At 48.3% G+C, this 22,662-nt stretch overlaps 3 protein-coding genes across 13 annotated transcripts in view; all 3 read right to left on the bottom strand.

The window, feature by feature from the left end:
• ARHGEF12 (Rho guanine nucleotide exchange factor 12) overlaps positions 1-4,311 on the bottom strand; it is a 69,783-nt gene extending 65,472 nt beyond the window's left edge. For both annotated transcript variants that reach the window (XM_031043303.2, XM_031043304.2), the window contains exon 1: positions 3,502-4,311. In XM_031043303.2, the coding sequence (XP_030899163.2) occupies positions 3,502-3,533 (32 nt within the window). In that variant the 5' untranslated portion in view covers positions 3,534-4,311. The remainder of the gene's footprint in view (positions 1-3,501) is intronic.
• A 4,346-nt stretch (positions 4,312-8,657) lies between these two features.
• LOC101870253 (TLC domain-containing protein 5-like) lies at positions 8,658-18,015 on the bottom strand. 4 transcript variants are annotated; one of them, XM_031043310.2, is made up of 3 exons: positions 17,943-18,015; positions 12,330-12,529; positions 8,658-11,906 (listed from the first exon to the last, which is right to left on the bottom strand). In XM_031043310.2, the coding sequence occupies exons 2-3, from the start codon at positions 12,526-12,528 to the stop codon at positions 11,368-11,370; spliced, it is 738 nt and encodes a 245-aa protein (XP_030899170.2). In that variant the 5' UTR covers position 12,529; positions 17,943-18,015; the 3' UTR covers positions 8,658-11,367. The 4 variants fall into 4 exon arrangements, with proteins under 4 accessions (XP_030899170.2, XP_030899171.2, XP_030899169.2 ...); XM_031043311.2 differs by lacking the exon at positions 17,943-18,015 and adding an exon at positions 14,367-14,428; XM_031043309.2 differs by lacking the exon at positions 17,943-18,015 and adding an exon at positions 13,476-13,791.
• LOC101870419 (TLC domain-containing protein 5-like) lies at positions 16,922-22,020 on the bottom strand. 7 transcript variants are annotated; one of them, XM_031043306.2, is made up of 3 exons: positions 21,818-22,020; positions 19,561-19,760; positions 16,922-18,996 (listed from the first exon to the last, which is right to left on the bottom strand). In XM_031043306.2, the coding sequence occupies exons 2-3, from the start codon at positions 19,754-19,756 to the stop codon at positions 18,458-18,460; spliced, it is 735 nt and encodes a 244-aa protein (XP_030899166.2). In that variant the 5' UTR covers positions 19,757-19,760; positions 21,818-22,020; the 3' UTR covers positions 16,922-18,457. The 7 variants fall into 7 exon arrangements, with proteins under 7 accessions (XP_030899166.2, XP_005142693.2, XP_030899165.2 ...); XM_005142636.3 differs by having other exon boundaries at positions 19,561-19,757; XM_031043305.2 differs by lacking the exon at positions 21,818-22,020 and adding an exon at positions 20,036-21,801 and having other exon boundaries at positions 19,561-19,757.
• Between the last annotated feature and the right edge of the window lie 642 nt (positions 22,021-22,662).

Raw genomic sequence — 22,662 nt, 5'->3', positions numbered from 1 at the left:
ATGTGGGCACTCGCATGCAATCGCTCAGAGCGAACAGGAAAACACCTCCTCTGCCATACCAGCCACCAGTGAGGTCCCAAAGCTCAGCTCCTCAGATGGTCCCTGCAGTCCAATCTCCCCCTTCCAAAACCCCTCACACTGACAGCATCCAGCAACAGCTGCCAATCCAGCAGTAGAAACTAGGCAGGAATCTGAGGCAGAGCTACAGTAGATATTTTCAGGCTAAAAGATATGGCAGATATCACCTAAATCCAGAGGTAAAGCCAAGCAGGCATCACCAACAAGAACATAAGCAGCTATCACCAACAAGAACATAAAAGACAAACCATGTAAAGGCATCATTCACTTTACCAATTTTACATACCTGCTTTAGAATAATAAATGGTCCCCCAGATGTGCCTGTTTTCTTCCATTAACTACAACCACATTCTAGACAAACAGCTCAGACAGAGATGTCTACCTCAAAGACTTAAGTGAGTTAAGCAAGATAAATGCCACCTAAGGAGGCCCCTAAACAAATACAGCATAACGAAGAGAGGATTAAATTAAGAGGTTGTAGATGTTTACAAACACAAAGTGGCAGAGCAATAAGGCTGAAGATTAACTGTTTGATAGGGTCCACTGGGCAGCAGCAGGATTATGAAAAGAAGCAGCTGACAAAGTAAAAGAACATCCTGAAGGAAAGAGGGGGAAATCATTCTCACTGCTTGGAGTTCCGAGGGTCTCATTCCATCAGAAGCCATGCAGGACATCATGGCTATCCTGGACCACTTTTTTGCTTGTGTATTTCTCAAGCCCAAGTACTACAATGCAAGATAATCTTTCTTCTAGTTTCTCCTAGTGCTAAGTATCTCATTGGGAATGGCACGTGTCAGATGCTTCTTCAGTAACTTTGTGGAACATTCATTACGCCCTTAGAAGACTGTTATGAAGTCTTAACATCTGTTACACCTTTTTTTATTACCTGGTATTTCCTCACTCAGTCTTTGGAGGGGGAAGATGCAAGGAAACGATATTGCTTCATGAGCCAGCTGGGTAACAGAAGCCAACTCAGGGATGTAGCATAACCATTATCAAAATTAACTGATTAAGGTTTGGTCCATGGAGAAAATAATCCCAGACACATGAGATATTAACTGACCATCGTACTGACTACAGAACAGCACTAGGAACGGCCATTCACACATTGCTTCTGATTTATATATGCTTCTATGCCATACATGCTATCACCAACAAGAACACAAAAGACAAACCATGTAAAGGATGGGACAAGTGCAATCTGGTCAAGGGAAATGTCAAACAGCTATCAAAACACATGGTAGGATTTCCATCTTAAACTGAAGGGATAGAAATGGAAATATTTGCTGCATGTAACAGGGATTTGAGCACTCACACATATGTAAAATGCAAATATGTAAAGTTAATATGGAGGAAAACGCAGGCCTGTGTGCTGTTACAGTCATAATACCATTTGGCACAGATGCAAGCTGTGTTTTTCTGCTTTAAGGCAGTTCCCAACTTGATCCCAGCAAAGAAAGTCACTGATAAATAGAGACAGAATTGAACATGTCATGTGATTGATACCATGTAGATCTAATGACACTAGAAGCACCAAGCTTATTTATATTGCACCTGCTTTACATTCCAAGCTCAAGAGCCAGATTTAAAGAGGCAATACAGAGGCTTCTTAGGCCTAATGGGAAAGGAAGCTTCGGACCAACATACTGCCAGGACAACAGTGACCGAAAGCCACTCCCTCCAGATCCAGACACGAGTAAGCAGATGTGCACAGGATGAGAACACACATCACCACCACATCCGGCGCTCCTCTGAGAGGTTCAGCCAGGGAAGAAATGGGCCACGACGACTGAATTCCCTTCATGCCCCAAAGCTGGGGTTCCCTCAGGCCAGAGGTGAAGGGAAGTGGCAAGACCAGGCCCTGCTTCCTTGTATTCCCCCAACCATCACACAACCCTGAATGCTCCAATTGAGGGCTGTGGAGACAGGTCTTTTGAACCAAACCCTCAAGTGAACCAAAGAGAAACATCCTCTTGACATGACTGAAAGCAAAAGGAAATGAGACATTTTTATGTCACTGCTGCATTTTCAACTTGGCTTTTCCAATTCAATAATGGAAAGCATTTTATATTACTAAGAAGCAAATTAAATTCCTTGTCCTCGTGCTTTTCCTTCCTGTGCATTGCTCAACTGCTTCTAGGTAGGAGATCCTGCCATTCCTTTCGGTATCATGCAACCTGCTGCAAGACACAGACCCTTAAGCTCATGGCAAAATTCTCACAAAGCCGCTGAAAAGCCACCTCCGTTTTACTGTCACTGTCTTGTCTGGTACAGAAGAACTGGACATGCACTGCAAAAGGAGAAGTTAGGAGTTTTCTTCTGCTAGGTCAATTATACCACACAACTCATTGCAAAGACTGGGTACTCTATGAGCAGCACAGCCATAAATACAGACTACCTGACTTGGAGGTGTATTAGAGACCTTTCACACCACTCAGGCACTGTTAATAACTGTAGAGTCGTGAAAATGCCTCAGTGTAAGAAAGAACTAGACTTGCTCCCCTTCCTGCACACACTTGAAGTCTACAAGGTGATTTCAGGTACCCAAAAGCATCACCTCTCTGTCCCTACACTGGCTTCTCTCCTGTGTCAGAACTGCTTGTATCTGTCATGAAAGGCCAAAGCAGGGAGGCCTTTGTCACACACATTCACACCATAACCATCAAATATTCACAACAACAGAGAACATAATAAAATACACTACTTAATAACATAATTGACAATAAGCACAATAGAACATAAAAAGGAACATAATAAACGACATTAATCCCATCCTTCTGTCTCAAAAGTGCATAAGAGATTTCCTACTTGATTTGCTCATCCTCACAAGAGAAAACACATTTTTTCCCTTGCCTCTGAAGCATCCCCCATAGAACCCCCGCCTGGTAATGAAATGCACATGGCAGCACCTGCAGAGAAGCCCAGAGGCCTGAGCAGGTATCTAAAGCAAGGAACAGGTTACTGCGAAGGTAGACACCAGCAGACATTCCTGCTCATCAACTATCCCTCCTGCCCTCACCCGAAGTGACCTCTCTTTGGCAGGCCATCATGCTTGACCTAAGGAGAAGCAAACGCTTCTTCTCCAGCAGGTTCGGGCTGTATCATAAACTCTTGTCAATTTCACTGCTTTAACTTCTGGCTCCTGGTGTTCCTCCCAGCACCAACCCTTTCTGGAAGCTGAATTGCAGCGCCTGGTTCTTACAAAGCCTACCAGGCTTGAAAGCTGTTGGGCTTGAAATGCTCCCGTTCAAAGTCAACCCAGTTGCCTTGAAGCTCAGCTACCCTGGGTATGTCCTGATTCCCTGAAACTGATTTAATCCTGCTGTTCTGTTACACTGTCACTGCAGTAGGAAGGCAAAGTACAGGAGCTCTGGGAGGATGCTCCATCTCATGAGAGAACCAAAGAACAAAACTCATACTGACCTGTCCGTGATTGTGGACTGTGTGCCACTCATTGGAGCCTTTGGCAAGAAGTCGTATTATCCACTTTACATCTTACAGTTACCGCAGGAATATTAACGAGGCTTTGCCCCTCACATGCACTGAGGTTCAGGATCCAGCCTTGCTCCACAAGAGGCATGCACAGAGCCCAAACTCAGTTCGAGGACGCGAGGGAGGAGAAACAGAAAAGCAACAACCCAAAACAACCGCAAAACTCTTCTTGCAGTCAGTCCCTCGGAATATCCAGGCCACGGAAGTGGGGGATGCTCAAGAGGAAAACGGCCAACAACGAACTCTTCCCCTCGGTGCTCCCTTAAGCCCAACGAGAAGGGGAAAGTAACGCGTGCCCAGAAAGTCTTCGGAGCAGCCACTCCTCGCCGCGGAGGGGAACTCCCGGAGCCGGCCCGGCTGCTGTCCGCTCCCCGCCGTCCTCACGGCCTCTCGCCCATGTCCCGCTGCCGGCCCGCCCCGACCCCCGCCCGGCTGGCCCGCAGGGGGGTCGGGAAGGGCGGCCCCTCCTCCGCCGCCTTAGGCCCGCAGGTCCATGCCCTGCCGCTCCTCCTGGCCCGGGCTAGAACGGGGCGCGGCGGCCCGGCCTGCCGGCAAGGCCCCGGGCGGGCTCGGTGCGCTCCGAAGCGGGGCTCGGGCTCAGGCTCGGGCCGGTTCGGGACAAGGCTCCGCGGCGAGGCCGCTCCTGCCGCTGCTCCGCTCCGTCCTGTTCCGTTCCGTTCCGCTCCTCCCAGCCCGGTTCCGGGCCAGCTGCGCTGCTGCGAGCGGGAGCGGCGCGGCCCCCCCAGCGGAGCCTGCGCCGAGCCGGGTCTGGCTCAGTCCGCCCCGCCCGCTGTATCCTTCCGCCGGCAGCGGGCCGGCCTCCTGCGCATCCTGCCCCTGCCCTGCGCAGCCGTTCCCAGGGATGTGTCCCTCGCTTCCCATCCCATAGGAGCAGCTACTCCTCCTCTGGGCTGCTGTAACCCTGCCCGAGCCGCCCTCTCCATTTCCCTTCCCTCCCGGAGCTCCATCTCCAGCCCTGTTTTGTCACAAGCTCTTAGGGGCAGGGAGCGCCTGTGCCGGGTGGAAAATGGGGCACCAAGAAACTTCGAACAGGAAGAAACTAAACATCAAGTTAATGCATTAACTCCTGAGTCTCGGGCAGGCACCGGCTGTTTGCTCCCAGGCCTTTCACAGCGCCGGCCCAAATCTCGCGTTCCCGGCATTCCCATAACACATCTCTTCGGGAATTCTTCTCCCCGTGAAGGTCAGCAGAAATCCGGGATCAGAAAGAGCTGTTCCTGCTGCCTTAAACGTAACATACCCCCTTCGATAGGGAGGGATGCAACTGCACGTTGCCATACCTACTAAACAGTATCTAAACATGTAAGTTTCAATGGGTGCCTTTCCCTTGCTGGGAAGGTTAGTAAGGAACACCGCTGTAACTCCCTGCTGTTCATGCCATACACAACACGGCTCTGGGGAGTAGCACCTACCCCAACCGTACATGTGCTTAAACAGCAGAGCCTGCTTCCTGCGGTGCACACAAGGCAGGAAGCAAATCTCAGCAGCTCACAGGCCAAGTTACATGACCTAATCCCCAAATCTCGTTGCCAATACAAGGGCATAAATAAGATTCCAGTCAGGCACTCCTGTTCTGAAACACTCAGGAGTAACAGCTACACACTGCAGCTTCAGGAACCTTCCATGCTACTGCCAGGAACTGAAGGGCTCACGAGTACTGAGAAGTGCAATGGAGAACAGGACGAGGATGAGCATTAATACCCGAGCAGAGGAAGCTGTGGAACATCAGCCTTTCCTACCAATGCCAGCAGACCAAAATAACCTTATTAGCTAATCCCAATCACACAGAACACCACCCTCCTTCCCTGTAATTAATCTTACCTTGCTGTACTGCTTCAAAGACACAGCACAGAGTCTGAAAAACAGGCTTCAGAAACCAGAACCAGCATTAAGCACACAGGACCACGTCTCGCTTGCAGCTACGCTCAGGACCCCAGCGCTCTACAACATAGAGTGGTTTCCTCCTTGGAGTGGAGGGAGTGTGAATCAGGAAGCCAGGAGACTGACTGGTAGTCTGAAGAATTAGTTGGTTTGTTGAACTCCAGTGCAAAGAGGGGAAGCGTGGGATGGAATCATTTTCTACATGATGCTTGACACATATACACAGGGCATGAACACTTCCTCTTTTGGTTTCCTTTTGAGAAAGAAGGAGGCTTGGGAGTGCACGACATGCAGCCATTACTGCCTCTCATTCTGATTTAATATTCCCACTATTATATGTATTATATATCTTTTTATTGCATCTTCTCTGCAATAAATCCCTCCCTGCTTTTAACTTGGGGAACATAAAGTGCTGTGCCTTGAGAAAGGAAAGCTCCTGGAAGACCTTCTGTTTCATGGCATGGTTTCACTTGCATATTAGGGCTTGATGCCTTTTTATTACTTTAATTATGTTTTATTGTGCATGACAACATAATGACAACAACAATTAGCTGGAGGAAGACCTAACAGAAAATGAGATGAAATATAGAAGCACGAAGGAAACTTATGCCCTGCTGCAGTAAATTGACATGAAATTCAGTGCAGTGGCAGTGATTAACATTTGTCATTAATTTGCTCAGCACTGTCAAAAGAAGCATCACTCAAAACTATACCAATGACAAAAAGGAAGCATTAAACCCTTATGCCATAATGGTCCAATAGGTTAACTATTGCTCCTAATGGGCTGCACTCGCATTCCAAAGTTTAATGCAACAATAAAAAGGCATTAATAAAACAATTCAAAAGTAGACTCTGGAATAACAACTGCTTCTCTTTTCTGCAAATGCTGTTAATATAGAGGTCTATTTATGATACTTCTGCTTGGGCAATTTTACAATGTGAAGTCCCGGATGGGGAATTCAATGAGCAATTACACCCTGCAATTAAAATACATAGTAGGGGGGGATAGGCTCTAAAGTCCTTATTTAGCCTGAATTTACATGTAGTACTGTCACACAGACATAGATGCTAGAAGTGGAACCTGCACATTAACCTCACCGGACTGTGTCACCAAGGAAAGCCCCAATGTCCCCAGAGCAGAACCAAGCAGCTCAAGTAAGGAGGACCCTGAACCAAAGAAGGCTGCCTCCTGTGAAGTGCAACTTCTTGTTTTTCCTTAAAAGATGGCACCAAGAGGGCAGATTCCCTGGAGCTGCCTTATATGGGACTCCTGTAAAGGCAGGCTTAGGGAGAAAGGCTTCACTGAGGTCTTCGTGCCGTCTTCCAGCTGTGCTCACTGAGGAGCTGTTGCCATCTGCTGGCAAAGCCTTGTGTGGCACCTCTCAGCGAGGGCCTGCTCGCACCCCAACTCCTTCACATCATTTCAGGTAGGAGCCATGGGAGCAATTTACCTGTGGGTGCAATAGATCTCCTGCAGACCTCAAGTAAAGAGCAGCTAGCTTTGTAGAACTGTGTGCTTAAAGCAAGTATGATGTGCTATTGGCTGGGGTTCACTAATCATAATTTGTAGATAATGTCCTTTCATTCTTTGCTAATTGCAAGTAAGCAATGTAAAATCAGTGACAGAATGCACCAGTATTTTGGACTGTTATTTAAACTTACCATAAATTGCTATGCCAACTCTGTTCTGGCAACAGGAAGTCAGTTGCTTTCAGAAGGCAACAGCTGGAGAGGAAAGGCACAGGGGAAAAGCTAACAGACAGCTGCTTTCCCAGATGTGCATACGAATTTGTGACTCCTGGAGAATGAACAGGACCCTGACCTTGGGTCAAGACTGGGGGAAACCTGGTTCTGCTCTCAAGCTAAGCACAACTTAAACCTTCCTGCCCTACTGATCTTTTGTAGTGCCCAGCAGTTCCAACCAAACTCACTTAAGCACTAACGGCTGCCCCTTAGTTCAGCATCCTTTGATCCCTGGGAACTCGGAGAGCTTCAGAAACCAACATGGCCAGTTCAATAGCCACCAATGGATGTCTGCCATCTCACACTTTAAAATAGGCACATGATTTGGTATATGCAGACAGGTATGCATCCTGCATCCAGTTCACTGGCCATGCTGGAAACCCATAAAGAGCTTGTTCTATGCTTTTAAGTCACTGGCACACAAATGCAATATTTTGATGACTTTGTTAGGACACAGCCTAATCTATCAGAGCTTCTACTGTGAGTGCTTATTACAGCTCCTAAACCTGGATAATCCACGTTGCAGTAAGCATTTTTATAGCACTAAGCTTTCTTTCCATATCAGCATAATTAAAGGAGCAACCTTTGTAAAGACAAATGAAGCTGCTGTACATTCTGCCATGAGTTTCCTTCTTGCTCTCTGCCAGAATCAATGTCCTCTGATTCAAGGTGGGCTTATAAAAAGAAAGGTATGTGCTATGAGGGAAAGACCTAAAGAGATGGAGAATAACAGTATTTCTCATCACATTTAAGGATTATCAGTTGCACTGTACAGATCTGAACCCTCTGACACAATACACAATTGAAACACCACCACAATACAAGTGTTGCTGAAAACCTCTACTTTGAGACAGTTGAGAAACCACAGAAACCTTCTGCTTCCCATACAAAATTAGCTACCAATAAAGAGCTTTTACTTTGCAAAAGCTTTTCCATATATATTCAGTTCACTCTTAAAGCTATTTGCCAAAGGCCCCTTATGTTTCCAACTTAGCAACTGCCAAACTCCCCCTGGAACTAAGGGAAACAGGACAAAGGCAGTAGAAGCTAACACCTTCTTTTACATGGATTTACAAGAGCACGTGTCTTGGGAAGAGAAAAGTGGAAAGACAGGAGAACCTTCTCCTTTAGCATACACAGCATGGAAAACAAAGGAAACTCCATGAGTTGCCTGAGGACAGGCATATGAAAAGCCTGGGAACAAGCCTCAGTGAAGAAATGCACCCTGTTCGGCCAGTCAACAGTCTGAAAGCACCCATCAGCGAACACCAAACTACCAAGTACTCCTGAGACCACCTTGCAGTGGCTTCTCTGCCTGTTAACACATCTTAAGATGTCCCTAAAAAGCATCCACCAAGCATCACTTTGTTCATTTACACCCACAATGCCAACAATCCAGTAATGCACAACACAACCACATACAAGGAGAAAACCCAAATATCTCATATAATTAAATAATCTTTATTTTATAAAACATAATACAAAGCATCTACACCATTCACTGGTGGAACATTAGTTGCTATTACACAGTAATTCAAACACAAGTTATTATTTCACACTAGTTCCAGTTTTCTTTTACAATTTGCTCTAGCCACTATGGACTAGCCCAAGGACAGGTCCCACCATGTGCTCCATAGCCTGAAAGTTACACTTCTTCTGGGTCTGTGATTCTATGCTGGAGCCCACTACCGGACTATGAGGCCTTACTCTGAGACATCCTTACTAGCTCTACCTCATAAAGCCATTCCTAATTGCTCTTTTGTTTTCTGGTGCCCTTGTTTAACTTCTAAGGCCTCAACACTGACCCCAATGCTCTGCTTCTTCCAACCAAGCTTCCCCCCCCAGTTCAAAGAAGGGGACAAGTCAGCCATTAAGGGCATTATCTTTCAGAACATCCTCATACAAGTTGTCTCATAGATACCTGCAGTCGGTGGCATCCTTAGTCACTTGGGCAGGTATGGGCTGTACAGCCCCCACAGCAGGGGAGTAATGATGCAGTAAGCTGCACAGCAGAGGTTAGAGTCCAAATGGAGCTTCTGGCTCCATTTACTATAATCCTTACTAGGGAAAACCCGCCGGACATCCTGTCTTCAGCCTGGGAGTCCACCTGAACAAGGAGCAGCGATGCCTGATCTTTATGCACATGTCTAGCTTATTCCTTTAGACTCCTACCCATCAGAACCGCTGCAAAACAGCTTGGAGTCCTGCTTTTGTGAGGCAAGCCAGATGCTGGGAAGTGCCATGTTCAGGTGACAAAGTACTGATGATGGGTCATTGTTACAAGTGCTTTGCTCAAAGCAATTTTGCCTTTAGACAGCACAGCTTGACACAGACCACCAAGCATTCATCAAGGGTGGCTTAGTGTTAACAAATGAAAACACTCCACGAGGTAGGTAATGCTGTACCCACTTAATAGAGTGGGTAAGCTGAGGCAAAAAGGCTCCTTGACATGCCCAACAGCAGCAGCACTGCTGGGAAAGAACCAGCACGCCCCAGCTAGCCCTTCTTGTCTCCCTTCAAGGCCCAATAGTCCTGTCATTGTGCTGTGCTAAATGAGTCAGGTTTCCTTTTCAGGACCAACTCACCCATCAGTTGGCTCTATTAAATCTGAAGTGATTTGGGCTCTTCAGGTCTTTGGCTGCAGCAGGCAAGGCTCACAGCAGAACTGGCACCTGAGCTGTACTGGAGGCCTGGTGCTGAGGCTCAGAATAAATGATCAGAATGACAATGGCAGTAACAAAGGAATAGCACTTAAGAACATACAGTGAAATAAACACCAGAAGCTGCCAACTAGGGGACAGTTTCTCCCTGGAAATGGGACTAGATGAAAGTAATGCTGATTTTTCCTTCCAGTCAGGTTCACTTTTTTGCTTTAAAAAAGGCCAGATTATGTACCTCTAGCTCCTTTAATTACTGGCTGTAAATAAATGGCTATAAATGTAAATACGTGGCTATAAATGCCCACTTTCATAAAACAACACAGATCCAATCAGGGAGACAGAAGTGACTTCAAAGACAAGAGGTCAAGGCGTCAATTCAGATAAGGATAGCCAAGGATAAATCTCTGTCTTGAACAGGGCACAGGACAGATTTGAAGCCAAGTAGCTTTTCCATCCTAGCCACCATGATCTGAAGATGTGCATTGGCCACTCTTCAACCCGAAATCCCAATTTGTATCTGAGGAAACCTGCTTGTTGAGCTTCTCATAACAGTGGTAGCCACTCAAGGAGCTAACAGCAGGATTTGGAAGGGGTGTGTGGAGTTTTAACAGTGAGGGATGAAGAGAGAAGGAGTCAGAAAAGCAGTTCACATTGGTTTTGGGTGTATCCACAGAGCACCTAGTCCTGCAAGGCACCAGTGCTGAGAGCTCTTGGACACTACTGAATAAGTTACTAAAAGGAATGAGGGTAGGGAACAACCACCTACCTACAGTTCTGTTCTCTCTAGAGCCACACTCTAGCTCAACCACCAAAACAAGTTTCTCCCAAAGGAAACACAGGGATAATGAATGAAGTGCAGACACCAACCCTCATTTTGCATTTATATAGCACCTCTCAAGTGAAAATCTGAAAGTGCATAACGCAGATGGATCAGCTCCATCACCCCCAATTCACAGAGGGGGAAATTAGGCACAGAGTTAGAGTTACATGACTTGCCCAAGGTCACGTAACAAGTTGGTGGAAGAGCCAGGAATCCCAACTCTGACAAAACACTAGAAGATGCTTCTTCCTAACACTATGAAGAGTCTCTCTAACTGACTTGGACTATACAGGACTCTGAACGTGAAGATCTAGTGTTATGTCCTCCTGTTTGCCAAGATTCGACCGGTGCTGAAGGAGTTAGCTATGAAAATTACTATTTACACCTGCACTGCTGGACTAGTTATGTTTAGTCAGTAAAATTAGCCCTTCTTTCACTCACATCATTTAGTGTATGCTTACGTAGACACTGAGCCAGCCTCTTCCAGGCCAAACACTGCAGATCCAATGAATCCATGGCATAGCTCCATGGATTTCAGTGGAGTTATGCCAGGGATAAATTTGGCTCCAGAATTGCTAACGTGTGTTGGCTCCTCTCCCAACAGTGGCATTTCAGGCACGATCCCCTCCTTGCCAGATTGTGAACTCGAGGAAGTCTTTACTCAGCATCCCGTCAGTGCGTTTTCAGATGTCCATTAGTTTTCAAGTACAGCTCCTCACTCCTCCGACTCCTCCAGGCATGGTACTTCTTCATGCTCCTCCTCCTAGCGAAGCGACAGATGCTGACCATGAAAACCCAGGACACAGCGTACATGATGACGCCGCCCAACTTAATGTACCACCTGGGTTTGGGAGAAGCAAGCTCACAGTACATCAGCCAGGCCCCCACTCCAATCCGCACCCCAGTGAAGAGGACCACGAAGAAGAAATCCACCACGTCACCTGTGAAGCTGTGGTAACACCCGATCTCCTTCAGGAACCAGCGAGCCTGCAGCAGCGGGTTAGTGATCTCGCTGCCAAAGATGACGGCATTGACCTCCGCAGCTGACTCCCCGAGTGCCAGGGATGCTGTGATACCCAAGATGCTCACCAGATGGTGGGCCAGCATCAGGGCACCCTCTGTTTGGAAGTACACACACCAACAGAGGTCGAAGAGGAAGTAGCCCAAGCTAAGGCACAGCACATGTACCTGAAGAGTTGTGTTTGGTGATCCTGAAACATAAAGACACCAGACAGAGCTTTAAAACACAGAGGCAACAAGCAGGCAGCATCTAAGACAAGGAAGGGGTATTCACCATCAGTGTTGGCAGACTGGTGTCAGAGTGTACTGATAACAGCTCACTCAGATGGAGAAGTCAGAGAAATCACAATACTGTCGTTATTAGTCTAACAGCTGCACACATGTAATAGCCACACAACATGATCCAGCTCCCTGCCAGACTGCAGCTGGGGAAGACCATGACACTACCAAAATACAGTACCAGTCCCTCCATTTCTCTAGTACTTTCCATCACAAAACAGCTCAGATACCACAATCATCACTCCTCAGGTGGGCTGGATACTGCGGTAGCAGGAGAACTCTGCTTTGTGCCATCAAACATCGGGGGACTTGTGACCACAACTGTCATTACTTACCTGGGTGACTCATAGGCCAGGGACCATCAATAAAGCCAACGTAGGCAGAGAGGCAGGTAGCAAGGATGCCGTGGGTCAGCGTGACCAGCCTGCAGCTCCATTCATAACTCCGGTGCTTGTAGCGATGGCAGAACCAAGTGTAGAGAGAGAACCAGGCAAGCAGACTGCAGGCTACCCGCAGAGGCAGGGGGAACAGCATCCTGCCACAGGAACAGAAAGACAAAATGGATCAGAAGGTCTAGCATCAACAGTGTTAGCACAACACAGTACAGCATCTCATCCGTAACCACCCCAGCACTGAATGTAAAGTGTTTCCTGATGCTGTTGCTTGCTCTGACAAAGAGTTCCTGTGGAAAAAGGCCTACATCAAAGAAGCGTATCCTGCACAATCAGGGCAGATTCACCATATAGCCACCAGCAAACAGGCCCCCACCAGTGTCACCTCAGCTGTGGGAAGATGCACTGAAAGCAATGGCCTTGTGAGGCAGCAAGTTCCTACCTGGTTGAACAGAGAACACACCACAACTTGGTAGAGCACCTCGGAGGACTTCTCCAACCAGTCTACGGTGCAGGATGTGCTGGGATGTGTTAGTGCTCATCTGCACTGCCTGCGGGACAGGCTGAGGAGAGCCACATCCAGCAATAAAGCTTTGATCCAGAGCTACGCCTGCCTCTTCATTTTAGCTCCCTGCCCATGTATCTGCATCTGCCTGGTCTGCTTGTGCTGCCCCACCTGACCTACTCATTCTTGGTTCTCCTGAAACAACAAAATACCCCAATAAAACCCAAACACCACAGTCTCCTGCTATGTCCACTGCTAATGAGTTTTGCCAGTGCAGCGACACCAACTGCTAATAAGAGACACACAAAAGGCATTGCCATCTCCTCCTGCTCCTGAATTTTAACCTTCAAGCCCCAGCACATTTCTGGGACAATTTGGGAAGAAAAAACACTGTAAAACCCCCTTGTTCTTCCCAGAAAACTTCCAACAACAACACATAGTTCAAGCTTCCTGATGAGCATCTGAGGCCAAAGCTCAGATTAGAATAGAGCACCCCCAGCAACCAGTGATCAGACAAAGCAGCCCACCACCTTCAGCAGCCAGTTGCTAAAAGCCCCCCAAATACACAATACTCTAATACCTACATCTCATTCATACTTATAACACCATTCCATGCCATGTAAGATGTGTCTCGTTATTCCTGAGCGTTCAGGGAAGCGCATCAAAAGCAGTTGAGTCACGCTCTGGGATGCGTGCATTTCCAGTTGTGTAATAGCAAAAGTGCCACTGGTCCTGCTGGTACCTGCTGACCAGCGCACTGGATTCCCACCCAGGTCCTTCTGGAACACCAAAAGGACCACGCTTGATGAGGAGTCAGAGTTGCAACAGGCCAAACAGGAAGGTTGGGCACTGCAAGTCTGACCAGGAATTACTTAGGAGGCTGGGTAAACAAAACCATTATGTTATAATGGGCCTTGGGAACATGGGAAGATGAATTAAGGATGTAATTAACTGCTCTGACCAAGCGTTCCATTGACATCCCTGGTACTTGAGGTCTGTATGCATTCAGAGTCAGGGCAGATAAGGCAGGAGGAATTCTGATATGAGAGAAGGGAGGAAGAGATGCAAAAACTATTTCTCCATCCCCTGGAAAGAAAGGGGGCTATCTTCTAATTGCACATCAAAGCTCAACATTGTCATTAGCACATACAATTGCATGCATGCATTTTATATATACATTACACCTGTGAGCTATGCCTGTCCCTGCACACTGAAAAGGACAATATCCTTTAGTAATCATATTATCCTTCATACCACCAGGAGCAACGGGGTCACGAGTGAAAGCAGGCCCTATAATAACCACACGTGCCTAAAATCCTGCTGTAGAACGGCCCTGCCCTCCCCAAAAGCGCTTAAACCCGAGGTGGGAGCCTGCAGCAAGGCACCGTTATCCCCCCACGGCGTTATGGGCTGCAGCTATAAACCAGAGGAGCCCGAAGCACGGCCGCTGTGCCCACCGCCCGCCCCGTACCCACCTGCAGCCGGTCCTCCGCCGCTCGCCTCCGCCGCTCGCCTCCAGCGGATGCCGAGGCCGGGTCCCCGCAGGGCCGCGGCTGCTCGGCCGCCTCCGCCGCTCGGGAAGAGGAAGCGGCGGCCGAGGGGCACCTGCTGGCGGGGAGGAGGGACGGCAACGGCGGCGGAGCGCACGGCATCCCCGTACTTAACGGCTCCGGGAGCATCCATCCTCCCTCCTGCACCTGCGGACCATCAGCGCTGCCCCCACTGCCCCAACGCGCACGTTTGCAGGTGTGCAGTGCCCGGTGGCTCACAGGACAAGGTGCAGGCTGTGTGTGCATTGGGCACACGCACATCGCTTTAGCCTATGGGCACAGGAAGTTAGTCCCACGCACCCATGAGCGGCTTCAGTCATCTCACGTGTCGCGGAGATAACATGGCAAATGTGGGCTTGCTTTTCGCACAGCCGGGCAACACCTGATGCGAACCAGTGCTTGTGGCACTGCATCACTATAGCACCAGCTTCAAGGTAGCAAACATATCCCGTGGGGTTTATCACTGCACAGCACACAGCCCTGCCCTGAGCCTACCCTCTCATCCAATGCTTGTGCAACAGTTACAAAGCATAGCAACTTCTCGCTACAAGCGTTCAGTGCTAAACCACATCTTTTCTCTCTCCTGCCTTCATCTGCATCCACAGAGTAGCAAAATCCAGGGCTTATGAAGCCTAATATATATTGCAAAAACATTCCTTCACAACCAACACACTCCTTTCTTATGTTGCAATCAAAACAATCTCTCACACCCAGCAACTGTTTTGGGTTTTTTTATCTCATCCTGTCAAGTTTTACCCTTTGAAATACAGATGATGGGAGTATCTTGTCCTGCCTCTTACAGTGCCTGTAATAAGGCTGTTTTCAACTGGATATCTCTCTATCTTATTTTCCAGTTCAGGCCAGGCACAGGTTCCTGTTGCTACAAGATGCTCATCCCTCCACTATTTCAGCACAACAGCCTCACTAGCATTAACAGCACGTTTGCTGCTCTAACAAATCTTAGGTGTCATCTTATTTTCCTCTACTCTTGCTGGACCAAGCACCACCCCCTCCAACAGCACCAGTAACAACTGAGATTGAGCTGTTCTTAGCTTAGAATAAAGAGCAGCGTTGACAGACAGAAAGCAGTAGGGCTAACACTGACTCATAGCACAGAAACTCAGTAGTCAGGAAGAACAACAGGGATGGTTACAGACCACTCTGAAAGTCCTATCAAGACCAGGGCCATTTAATGTCTGAAGTAGAACTTGGGGGGGAATATATAGTTCTAGATTGTACAATGTGCAAAACATGCATCTAGTGAGATGCGAGGTAGCAAGTGGATTGTACCAGAAGTTAGGAGCAGCTTGCACACTCATTTCCTTGTTTGCTTTGTGCAGTGTCAGCCGTTTAAATAGGCAGGCTGGGTTGCACTGGCTCATTTCGCCTGTAGATGAACAGCATTCAGCAAAACAGCTCAGGGCAGGAACCTCTGCTGACAGTTATTTGCACACTGCTACATGGTGTAGTACAGCTGCACCCTCCCTCAGCAGTACATTCCTTCTGCTTTCTGTACTTATACTAAGGAGAGCTTACAACACTGAACCTGTTGGCTGGCCAACAGTGGGAAACTTCTTGTCCCACAAGAAATACATAAGAGGTGGAAACACACAAGAGCCCAACAGCTTTTTGTGACTGTAAAAGCCCTCAAGGATATTTGACAGGTAAAAAACAGGCACCTGTATTAAAAATGGTATTTCTCTGACATATTAGCAAATAAAAAATCCAATGGGACAGCAAGGGTGGAACCAGATGCTTTTCTAGCATCACATTAGAGGATTTAAGGCTAAAACCAAGCTTAGGTGAGACATGGTGCATGACCACCTGAGGGCACTTCTTCCCATCTCACAGTTTGGTTTTGCATGCAAGCTGCGTGCACTGATTTACTGTCTCCATAGGTGAAGGAAAAGAGTTTTCTTGTTGGAAGCCAAGCCCAGGCCCACTTCCACCCCAGACAGCCACTCAGCAGCGATTTAGGACATATCATAACCCCATATTCTCCAAACAGAGTGTAGACAAAGCACCTGCAATCCCAACCTTCTGAACTGGCCATTTCTAAGATGAAGCACAGCAACAGAGAGGCTTTGGTGCTACCAAAGGGCATGAAGGACATGATCAGAACTGAAGTTGTCCTCTGACCCTGCATCCATCTAGAGCAAACACCTGGGGTTTATGGCTTATTCTCAAGTTCCCTGTGATATAACTCATTGCTGAGGCAGGCTACGGGTACATTAGTCACAAATCTAAACTTCAGCTGACCTTCATTTACTCTTCACACCTTAAACCTGAGCTCTAGAGCATAGGGCTCAGTCCTGTGCTTGTTCCCCCACCAGCTCACTCCTTCCTGAACTGCATTAAGGGCATGAGCCAGAGCTTGGTCAGTGACTACTAGCCTTAGCATGCTTAGGCTACCCTCAAGCCTCTCTTCTTCAGGCTTCATTAGCTTAAAGACCCAGAACAAAAGAACATTACAGCAATCATTTCTTTTGAACAAGAGAGCACAACTTTATTGGAAGTCTCATCACTCGAGAGGAGTGTTTGGAAGAGCACAGAGGCTCTGGCAAGAGTTCACACCTCACAAATGCAGGCCCCCAGAGCAAGGCAAGGGCCTGCTCACTTCCCTGCTTTCACAGCTGCAGTGCATTCAGAGGGCATGGCAAAGGTTATTTCATGGCATTTCTTAATCTCTCCACACACCTTATCCTAACCCCCAGCCAAGGCAGATATCTGCCCTGAGCAGTGCCAAAGCTGGCGAGATAAGAGGCATGGAGGAGCTAGTAAGGCTGTGTCCCCATAGCAGCTGTATTCCCATTGCTCCCTTCCTTCCCCTCTGCAGCAGGGTGCACCTAGCTTGAGCAAAAGCCACACGGGCTGTTTGAGGGGCTCCTCTAAACAAGGCCTTTGAAATGAGGAAGGAAAGGCAAGCAGCCTTCCTAAGCCTGAGGGCAACACAAAGCCATTTGTTTCTCAGCTGTAAGCGAGGCTTTTATGGGAGAGTAAATCTGAACTGCAGCCTTAAACAGAGGGAAATTCACATTAAAACCCCAGGGGAAATGTCAGAACAGCATTCTGAGAGGTAAAACAAGAGAACTGGTCCATACTCCAAGACCTGCTGGTATGGAACAGATGTTGCATTGAGATCTGCCTAAACATTACTGTCAGCCCTGGAAATATAGTCACTTACTGCACTTGTTAGCTGCACATTCAGCTTACGTGGCTTGTAGCTGAGCCAACCCAGAACAGAAGGAGCATCCAGAGAGGGCTCTCCTCTCTCTCTCACCCACAAAATGCCTGTTTGGTTTCTTTGAAGCAATCCAGGACTAGGTGAATACCTGCTTATGGAATTTATTGGCACTAGTCTAATTCTCGACTCTTGTTTGCAAGAGCTTGAGTCAATCCCAGTGAAGTCACAGTGCTCTCAGATCAGTATCTGCTTGAACACAAGTATTCAAAAAGGAAGAAATGTCTCATTAAAAGCAATGAGGTAAAACATTACCTCACCTCAAGTACCATCACTCCACACAGGCAAAGGGCAAGCACTTGAGTCTTGTTCAGAGGCTTTCATCCAAGTACTTAGGCAAGTGTGTTGGCCAGCTCCAGGGAGAATGAGGCTCGATAAATCCTTCCTAAGTCAAACCCCTACCTGGTCCCACTGGCAGGGAGATGGGGTTTTCTGGCTGTACACTGCAAACCAATTCTATCTCCAGAATGCTTACAGGACATACAGGCTGTGCGACTGTCGGTGGCAGAAGGAATAGGTCAGGTATTGCCTCTCTCCTTGAGACTGCACCATTACCGGAGAAGTCAGGGGATCAGAATTCAGTAGCTGTGCCACACTCTGCACATGTGCACTCAAACCCCTCTTCTGTCAGCTTCCCCATGTTCCTAGTGCTGGTTCATCTCCTCCGGGCATAGCCAGTGCCACAAAGTCAATTCCACATCACGTTTAGGAGTTCTTTCCATAGGAATAAGCTTCGGTAAGCAGAACCCTATCCCAGGGGATTATCCACAACCCATTAATGAGCCCTCAGGTGCCCGTTAGTTTTCACAGGTGCATTCACACTCCTCCGCCTTGCCCAGGAAATGTTCTTCTTCATCAGTTTCCTCCTGACAAAGCGGCAGATTTCAACCATGAAGCCCAAAGACACAAGGTACATGGCCAAGCCTCCGGCCTTGAGCAGCCAGCTGGGATCAGGGGATGTCACCATCGCATACATGATCAAAGCACCTCCTCCAATTCGAAGCACCAGGAAGAGGGAGACAAAGAAGAAATCCACAATGTCTCCCAGGACAGTGTGGTAACAGCCCATTTCCCGCAGGAACCAGCGGGTCTGGAGCAGAGGGTTGGTGATCTCGCTCACAAACACAACAGCATTGACTTCTGTAGCAGACTTGCCGAGCCCCAGCACCATGATCATGCCACAGATGCTCAGCATGTGGTGGAGCAGCATGAGGTCCCCCTCTGTCTGGAAATACAGGCACCAGCCCAGGTCAAAGATAAAGTAACCCAAGGTCAGGGACAGCACATGGATCTGAAGAGCTGTGTTTGGTGAACCTGAAATGAAAGATGTACATAAGCCTGGGGTCTGATTTAAGACATTCTTCTATGATATGGAGCAATACAGATTGTGAGCATGCCTCTTTCCTCCTCAGTTTCCAGCCTTTCCTATGGGTCAGCAGCCAGGTCTGGTTATGCTCTCCCTTCACACTTCTGCTTTGCTTTTTCTCTCTTAGAAAGGGGCATTGAAAAGCCTGACCACCATCAGCAGAACTGTTTGAGAGTTAATTATAGTAAAGAGCAAACAGAACCCCACAACCAAATGCTAGCTATTATACCCTTAAAGATGTGAACAGCACTTGGTCTGTTCTCAACACACTGTTATGCCTAATGCTGCGATAAACTCAAGCTGCCAACCTGAAAGCTCTCAATATGTACATGGATAAAACAAGGAAAAGGTTAACAATAAGAAGTGGGAGGAGAAGAAGCAGGGGGAGTTAAACAAAACCGTGTCCCAAACACACTCCAAAAGCACACATTTAAGAGAAGAGGCAGCAAAAGCAATCTGCTCCCCACTCCACCTGTAACAGAACATGTGTCAGGGTAAGACTCCCAACATACCTGCATGGGTCAGAGGCCAGGGGCCATCCAAGAGCACAGCATAACCAGAGAGGCAGGTGACAATCACCCCATGCAGCAGGGTGACCAAGCGACAGCTCCACTCGTAGGAACGGCCCCTGTTCCAGTAGCAGCAGCAGGCATAGAGAAACAGCCAGGCAACAAAGCTGCAGCTCACCTCGAGAGCGATGGAAACCATCCTGCTGAACGCAGAGCGGGGATATTATGAGCAAGGCAGCTCCCTCAGCAAGGGGTGACCATCTGTATCCCCGCCCCATTCAGGGGAGGAAAACCAAACCCAAACAACCCCACCAAACCCCTTCCCACGAGCAGGATGCTCTCCTGCAAGCCCCCCTCATTACCAAGCCTCTAACGGGGCACACCAGGACCGGAGCACCCCCGACCCAAAGCTCCGCTCTGTCTGGGGGCATCCGGACACCGTTTCCCCGCACGGGCCGGGGCAGTGCTCCCTCCTCACCCCCGGTTACCGCTGCCCCGCTCCGGCTCCAGCGCTGCCCGGGCAGGAGGCGGTACCAGCGCGCATCGGGAGGCTTTTACCTTCCCCTCCCCGCCCCGGCCGGGGCAGGGCTCCCCGCTCCCCATCGGCGTCCGCTGTGCCCCACTTCCCTGCCCCCCAGGCAGAGCTGCGTGCCCCGGGGCAGGGAAGGGGGAAACGGGGTGGGAGAAGTTAAGGAGGAGAAGTAAAGGCACGTCCTGAGCGTGTCAGCCCTCCCGGTTGTGAGCATCCCGAAGAGTCCGCCGGCTTTAATCTGGGTGGATGTCCTTCTCTTTGATGAAGGAGAATAAAGTGGACAATAAAGCTGAATCAAGCAAGGGAAGGAGATGTGTGCGTTTGTCCTTTTGCTGGCTTAAAAAGCGTCCTGCAGTCCCAAAATTTGCACCGATCCGGAGCAAGGAGGGTGGGAATGGGGTGATCACCCTTGTGTTATCCTGTGCTGTGAGGAGGGGAAACTGAGGCAGGAGCTGGTCAGTTTGGGACTGCTTAGGTCTGGAGCTGGGGAGTGGTGTGGGATGCACAGGGAGATGTGATACAGAACATGCAGAACAGGATGAGTGAGCTCAGCTGGGGCTGAGCATCAGGGACAGGCAGGGGCAGGACTGAGTAACCAGGGGAGGGCTGTGCTGCCTCTAAACCCTGGCAGCAAGGTCGGGTTTGGTACCACATAACTTCTGTTGATTCAGTTTGTGTGTCCGAAACAATCCAAACCTCTGCAGCTAAAGAGCTCCTAATGCTGGGAGTGAAACCAATAACTCAGAGCACGAGAGGCCTCATCTATGGTCACTTTAGGCTGGTGTGTGTGTGCTGCACTCCATAGGATGGTTCTCTGTGCTGTAAAAATGCTCCTAGTTGGATTGTAGATTATAGCTTATATTTGAGCTAAAACTTCCCGATTTTTCTCTTCTTTGCCAGCATTTCAGCCCCACTCTGAAGCAAGTCTATGGGCTGTACAGGCAGGGACCCCACTGCAGCTCAGGCAATGGGTCCCTGCTGGAGTCTGTAGCAGTGAGCCTGAATTCAAGCTGAACTACCGAAGTCATTGTACTGGAGTGTTAGGTTGTATGCTAATTCTACCAGGATTGTAAATCCCAAGGCTGTGAGCATCAGCAATGATGAGAGCACTTGATGGGATCACTTAGACACTTAGAAATGCTTTAAGTCTCCCTTCAGGCCACAGAAAAAAACTGGGAAGGGCAAGAAACAGAGCCCTGCTCTCCCAGCTTGCACTCACTCACTTCACAGGTGGAAAACAGAGGAGGAAAGAACAACAAAATACATTAAATACAACAGGAAACTCTTAATTTTCCAGCCCTTCCCAGTCTTGCTTGAACTTGGGCATTACCAAGCATCATGGATGTATCGGGTATCCCACCTCCTACCTCATCTGCATACTCTCTTAGGTCTCTGGAGTTGCTACAGCAGAAAAGCCACCCTTGATGTGGGTCATTAATAGGAGTGCATCGCCTATATGCACTCCAGCATCTGTCAACAGGGAGGAAAGCCAGGAGTATTTCTCCCTTTTATATTGTGAGGATGTCAGTTCAGTTGTCTCTGGCTGAGGAGAGCAGGAACTAGAGAGAGATCCACCTATAGCCAGCCTGTAGCTTCCAAAGGCATAACCATGTCCTCGATTTGGGTTTGGATCCGAGTGGGATCTGGCTCATTTCTCCAGAGAGCTTGTGAATAACCAGACCACAGATAAAGATTAAAGACCAATGGGGTCACACCCCGGATACTCACAAGCAATTGGTATGGGACCCACAGAGATGTCTTTTAGACAGGGACTCAGCTGACAGCTCCCTCTTCACGTGCTCCTGGGGTTCACCTCACTGATGCTTGAGTCCTAATGATGAAGGAGCTCTTCTCTTGAGGACAGGGACAGAGAGCATGGAGACTGATCAGGCACAAGGGCTGCTTTGGGAGCAGGTCAGGTTGGCCAGGAGATGATGTGAGTTCTTATAATCACTATGAGGCACATCTGCTGTGAGCAATTGTTCCCAGCATTGTTTCCCTATGGCTGTGGAGGGTGACTCTTAGCCTTGGAAAGCTGGAATTTCCTGCTCTGTGTGTTTTTATTCCCTTAGCTGCTCCTGTGAGACTGGAAGTGTTCCTAGAAGCCAGGGGTACCCCTTGCAACTGTAGCTTTTTGTCCGACAAACAAGCTGCTAATGTTTGTTTTCCTATTCAGGACTAGTTTATCAATAAATCCGAGTGCCTCATTATTGTGTTTATAAGCTTTTGAGCAGAGATCAACTCTCCTGATGTGTTTGCACAACACCTGGCACAGCTTGGCTTTGAGCTCAGCTGCGGTACTAATGTGCAGATACCGTTATTCAGCATTTCATGTGCTTGCAGTTTCCCTCCCAGCTCTCAGAAATAATACCCCAAAATGTACCATAATGCTGCTTTGGTGGAAGCCAATTACTTAGAGGGATTCTGAAGATTGCATTGATTAGTCCTTGTCTGGTAAGAGCCAGATGATCTTGATGCATCTTCTCTATGCTATAAGAGTGTATACATGTACAGCAACTGTAATTGTAAAGAGTTAGCTGCCTTTCACAACCTAATTTTTGGTCTCTTTTGAC

The sequence above is a fragment of the Melopsittacus undulatus genome, chromosome 15 (genome assembly GCF_012275295.1).
Source record: "Melopsittacus undulatus isolate bMelUnd1 chromosome 15, bMelUnd1.mat.Z, whole genome shotgun sequence".
NCBI classification, from domain to species: Eukaryota; Metazoa; Chordata; class Aves; order Psittaciformes; family Psittaculidae; genus Melopsittacus; species Melopsittacus undulatus.
The sequence above is the reverse complement of the archived record's forward strand: the minus strand, read 5'-3'. Positions and strand labels throughout refer to the sequence as shown.

What these genes read in the sequence shown, in the direction of transcription:
- LOC101870419 (XM_031043305.2), bottom strand. Translation starts at nt 20,160, where the DNA reads ATGGGGAGCGGGGAGCCCTGCCCCGGCCGGGGCGGGGAGGGGAAGGTA. An exon ending in CGGGGCAGCGGTAACCGGGG is followed by an intron (nt 19,758 to 20,035) that starts GTGAGGAGGGAG and finishes TGCGTTCAGCAG; the next exon opens with GATGGTTTCCATCGCTCTCG. An exon ending in CTGGCCTCTGACCCATGCAG is followed by an intron (nt 18,997 to 19,560) that starts GTATGTTGGGAG and finishes CTTTCATTTCAG; the next exon opens with GTTCACCAAACACAGCTCTT.
- LOC101870253 (XM_031043309.2), bottom strand. Translation starts at nt 13,510, where the DNA reads ATGGCATGGAATGGTGTTATAAGTATGAATGAGAT. An exon ending in GTTATAAGTATGAATGAGAT is followed by an intron (nt 12,530 to 13,475) that starts GTAGGTATTAGA and finishes TTCCTGTGGCAG; the next exon opens with GATGCTGTTCCCCCTGCCTC. An exon ending in CTGGCCTATGAGTCACCCAG is followed by an intron (nt 11,907 to 12,329) that starts GTAAGTAATGAC and finishes TTTATGTTTCAG; the next exon opens with GATCACCAAACACAACTCTT.